General features: G+C 31.7%; 1 protein-coding gene across 3 annotated transcripts; it reads left to right on the top strand.

Annotated features, from left to right (window-relative positions):
- Positions 1-884: 884 nt before the first annotated feature.
- Positions 885-4830, top strand: LOC108687131 (ubiquitin-like modifier-activating enzyme atg7). Of its 3 annotated transcripts, none has more exons than XM_018192749.1 (9): positions 885-1007; positions 1482-1705; positions 1989-2466; positions 2562-2878; positions 2958-3258; positions 3351-3698; positions 3828-3943; positions 4113-4410; positions 4621-4830. In XM_018192749.1, exons 2-9 carry the CDS (start codon positions 1509-1511, stop codon positions 4663-4665), a joined length of 2100 nt encoding a protein of 699 aa, XP_018048238.1. In that variant the 5' UTR covers positions 885-1007; positions 1482-1508; the 3' UTR covers positions 4666-4830. The 3 variants fall into 3 exon arrangements, with proteins under 3 accessions (XP_018048238.1, XP_018048239.1, XP_018048240.1); XM_018192750.1 differs by lacking the exon at positions 885-1007 and adding an exon at positions 1064-1183; XM_018192751.1 differs by lacking the exon at positions 885-1007 and having other exon boundaries at positions 1630-1705; positions 1978-2466.
- Positions 4831-5030: the final 200 nt, after the last annotated feature.

Raw genomic sequence — 5030 nt, forward strand, 5'->3', positions numbered from 1 at the left:
AACACACTTCAAAACTTGATATATTCGCACCGATATTATTAAAAACCATCAACACTGGATAAATTTTCGGTGGTATAAAAAGAGCCCGGAGGTAATTGAAGAACGCTGACAATTGATATAAATTTGCTTATTATTTAATTATTAACATATAAAATATTTGATTCATGCATTATTAAATTTATGATTTTTTATTATATAAATGTTCCATAAATAAATGTGCATACTTTAAAGTAAGCATACTGTAAAGCTATAGATAATATCATATATTGCAGAATTATGAATAGATTAGAATATCATATATTGCAAAATATATTGTAATTTTTCTGCAATATCATATATTGCAGAAAAATTACAATTTTTTTCTCTGCAGTTATCATCTCTAATAATCAAACTTTGACGATAACATTGAAATCATAATTTTAAAGAAAAATAGAGTATTTTTCAGCGATTGAGTTCTAAATGCATAAATATGTCTATTAAACTAAAACACATAATTAATATTATCAGTTTTTAACTCTTAATCACATCAATATTCTCAAGGACACCTACCATAAGGATGTCGATCTTTAAGTATCTCGTCGGTGATATTCGTCAATGGCTATAGCTGTTTTTTCATACAGACGCTCAACGTTCATTTTTAGCGTCAAAACAGGTCACATGTCACAATTGATGCTTGCTATTCGCCAATTTTGATCTGTTTGACCTGTTTTGATTCTGAAAATGAGCGTCGAGCGTCTGCACAAAAATACAGCCTATTACGTGACTTATTTTGACGCCGAAAATGAGCGTCGAATATCAATATGAAAAGGCACCTTTAGGTTTGTTCGCGTTGCATACTTCAGCATGCTCCAATATGTTCCTACTATAGCTCCTATTTACTCCAACGAGCGCGTTTGAGTGAGTAGGAGCTACGGTTGAAGGAAATAGAAGCATGTTGGAGCATGCGACGCGAACAAACCTCTTCTATAATTCCATCATGACGTTTGTGACGTTCATCTTTGTTTATGGTTTGTACACGCGCTTTCTGTTTGCCACTTGCTTTCGTATAATCGCAGCAAATGTTGCTGACAATCAACTCTTATATACATGTGTGTTAATTAATGTTAATTTACAATTTAAAGAAAGAGAGACAGATAAAGATGTTCTATTTTTGAAGAGTATGATCCATTATTAAAATATTTAGGTTCGTTATATTTTTCATTGCAATCGTCAGCTTAAAGAATTGCATTTCTAAACATTGATGTACAATTATAATACAGAAATGATATAGGATTAATCTAAACTTGTGATATGATATTATTCTTCTGCAATATTGTTCAATGCCAAAGAGATATGTTTCATTGAATAATCTTGTGTGTATTTTAATGTGCCTGTGAAATCTTATCTTTATTTATGATAACGGAATGTATTGCTACTGCTTTTTAGTTGTGAAATATTTTTTATTTATGTTATGTTATTTTATTGTTTCCTTTGTCTTTCAGATTTAAGAAAATTATTAGCTTCTAAAGATGTCTGAAATAATAAGATTCACAAAATTGAAAACGGCTACAGATCCAACATTTTGGGCAAAATTTGCAGAATTGAAAATAGACAAGTTGAAACTAGATGAGAAAACCAAGATACATGTATGGGGGAGTTTTGCTCTTCAACCGATGGATGAAGGACGGACCAATCCATTAATACTTGATTGCATGTCATTTAATGGGTAAGTATTACATAAGCATGAGAATATGATTTGTTTTTTTGAAGAAATAGATTAAACTATGTTTTGCAATGTAATTTGCATGTATATTAATAGCTTAATAATAATGTAATAGCATAATTATTAGCACAATATCCAAATACTATAGCCGAATATATCTTCAACATTTAATTGATGAAATAGCAATAAATTGATACTAAAATATAAATAACAATATATAATTAATATTGTATATATCCTATATTGATGTAATAAACAGGATAAGCTCCATTTAGATGAGTTTCAGAAATTTGGAAACAACTTCTCATAATGCCGGAGTAGCATGCTGTGGCTACATGATTAACATAAATACCTATGAAGCATTCAGACAGATAAATCCCGAGAAGTTTATCGACACCATGGGCAAATGCATTATTGATAGTATCAGAGATGGCACAGCCTTGCAAGAGCCTTCACGACTTTCGATATTCTTAATATTTGCATACTCGGATCTTAAGAAGTATAAGTTTCATTATTGGGCCGCACATCCAACTCCTTTCTCATTTCCGGAAACTTATTCGGTCGCACCAATGAAATTTGCATCTGGTGAATTTACATCCAATCAAATAGATAAATTACGTGCAAGCTTTCTTCAGCTGGATGCAAGATCGAGAAACTTCTTCACAGTTTTTGTGTCTGGAAAGGATGATTTGAATGTTGATAGTTTGTCAAAGGGAGTTGAATATATAAAACTAAATGTTAGCAGCAAAGGAGATTCAGAGCAGGTACAGTTTGATAAAGTTATACTTTTATTTTTTATTTCCTTTTATAATAAAAGAAATTTTTATTATTATTGATAACTTAAATTTATCTTTATCAGGCAAAAGAGGAGCTATACTTTGCATTTTATGATCCTTGCGCAAGTGCAGAACCTGGATGGCCCTTGCGAAATCTTTTGTACCTATTATTATGGCATTGTCCTATGTATTGCTTTACACGCAACATCAAAATCTTGTCAGTAAGGAGCGATAAAATGCAAACTGCAATTATATTTACGCTTAGAATCAAAGAAGATAAAGATATAAAAACTATGAGAGAAACTATTTTCAAAGAACACTTAGTAGGATGGGAAACCAACATAAATGGAAAAATGGGTCCTAACATCGCGGATTTATCTAACATTATGGATCCTACCAAGTAAATTTAAATTCTTCAAGTCAACAATTTTTATGTACAGAAATTTAAAAATGTTTTTTATATTTGTATGTTACATTAGACTATCAGACAGAGCAATCAACTTAAATCTGAAATTGATGAAATGGCGCCTTGTCCCTGATCTAGATTTGGAAAAGATCAGTGGTTTACGATGCCTTCTTTTGGGTGCCGGAACACTTGGATGTTCTGTGGCAAGAGTACTTCTTGGCTGGGGTATCAATAATATGACGCTCGTAGATAATTCTACCGTTTCACACAGCAATACTGTGCGCCAAAGTCTGTATATGCATGAAGATGCGGTACAACGTCGGCACAAAGCACATGCCGCAAAGGATGCTTTACTTAGGATACGTCCTAGTATGGTAAGTATATATGTTTATTAAATTTGTTGCATTGTGAGACAATATTTCGAAGTAATTCAATTTAGTCAATAAAATCACTTATGGTATTGCAGAATGTGGAAGGTGTGGTTTTGCATATTCCTATGCCTGGTCATGTAGTTGGCCAGAGTATGATGGAAACGACGAAAGAGGCTGTGAACAAACTTCAAGAACTCGTAAATAATCACGACGTGGTGTTCTTGCTTCTGGATTCACGTGAAGCCAGATGGTTGCCAACCCTCTTGTGCGCCGCGACGAATAAGATAACTATCAACGCTGCTTTAGGTTTCGATTCGTATACGGTACAACGACACGGTACACGCGATCTTTCCGATTCTGTTTCACCTAATTTAACGATACAGAATCCTGCAGGATATGATCTTGGATGTTACTTTTGTAACGATGTAACGCAACCCGGGAATGTGAGTACATATTATTTTAATATCATATTAAGTCCCGAAAAAGATTTATATAATCTTTTTTTTTTAACCAACTTATAATTACTTCAAATAAGATATATTTTAATTCTGTGATTATTATTTTTGTTCTAGTCACAAACTGATAGAACACTCGATCAGCAATGTACCGTAAGTCGGCCAGGTTTGTCACAAATCGCTGCAGGTCTAGCAGTTGAATTACTTATGGCAGTGACACAACATTTTCAAGGGTAAATTAAATTCAAACACAATATACAGATTTTGTTTATATGATTTAAATAATGTTTAATTTATACATACTTTTACTTATACATATGTAAATGTTTATAGGTTTAACATATATGTATGTAGATGATTGATAGGTTTAACAATTTAATTTTTTATAACTTTTTTTTTTAGAATTTCAGCTAGAGCGCTTATGAATAACGATAGGGACGATTGTCGAGAGAATGTCGACAATCCGTTGATAGGATTATTGGGTGGCGTACCTCACACAATACGGGGCTCGCTTTGGGGTCACGAAATGAAGTTGACTGTCACACATAGATCCCCATTTTGTACAGCTTGCTCAACACCTTTGATCAAGGAATATCAACATCGCGGTTTTGCTTTCGTGCTCGACGCTTGTAATACGCCAAATTATCTCGAGAAATTATCAGGACTCGAGGAAATACTGAAAAGACCAGATCTGGATGAGGTATATAATGATATGCATAAATAGTCAAGTGCATCTAAAGTATTACAAAAAAATATTTTTAAAAATTGGAACGTTATTTCTGTTTATATATTAGCTTCAAAATCTTTTTTATTTTGATAAATAAAAATTAATATATTTTTGTTGCTTTACGTAATTCATTTGCATTTGTATTTGGTATTATACATTACGTATGTATTTTTCAATTTTCAGTTATGTTATACAATGGATAGTTCGAGCGAAGATGAAGAATCATGAAAAAGAAGCCATGATAAATGATACAACTAAAATGATGAAATGCGTACAAAAGAAAATGTATAATATGAATTTCATACATAAGTTAATTGCACGGTTTTTATATAAACAAACTTATATGTATATATATATATATAAAACACATTTTATGCGGAATGCCATTTTGAAAAACAGCACATTTAAACTAATCAAAGTTATAGTGTATTGAATCAAAACTTTTAGTAAAAATTGTTAATATATGAGAGAGATATATATGTGATGAAAGTCTTTGTGCTTCTTCAAATTTGCATAATTGTCCATGTTACATATTTTACTTAAAATCGACGCATTATGTATTATCTATAATGTATGATTTTATCATTATTATA

This window comes from Atta colombica, unplaced genomic scaffold (genome assembly GCF_001594045.1).
Source record: "Atta colombica isolate Treedump-2 unplaced genomic scaffold, Acol1.0 scaffold200, whole genome shotgun sequence".
Classification (NCBI taxonomy): Eukaryota; Metazoa; Arthropoda; class Insecta; order Hymenoptera; family Formicidae; genus Atta; species Atta colombica.

Bases quoted from the DNA above. Each gene is read 5' to 3' on its own strand.
- LOC108687131 (XM_018192749.1), top strand. From the start codon at position 1,509: ATGTCTGAAATAATAAGATTCACAAAATTGAAAACGGCTACAGATCCA. The intron at 3,259-3,350 runs GTAAGTATATAT...ATGGTATTGCAG, and splicing joins TTAGGATACGTCCTAGTATG to AATGTGGAAGGTGTGGTTTT. The intron at 3,699-3,827 runs GTGAGTACATAT...TTTTTGTTCTAG, and splicing joins ATGTAACGCAACCCGGGAAT to TCACAAACTGATAGAACACT.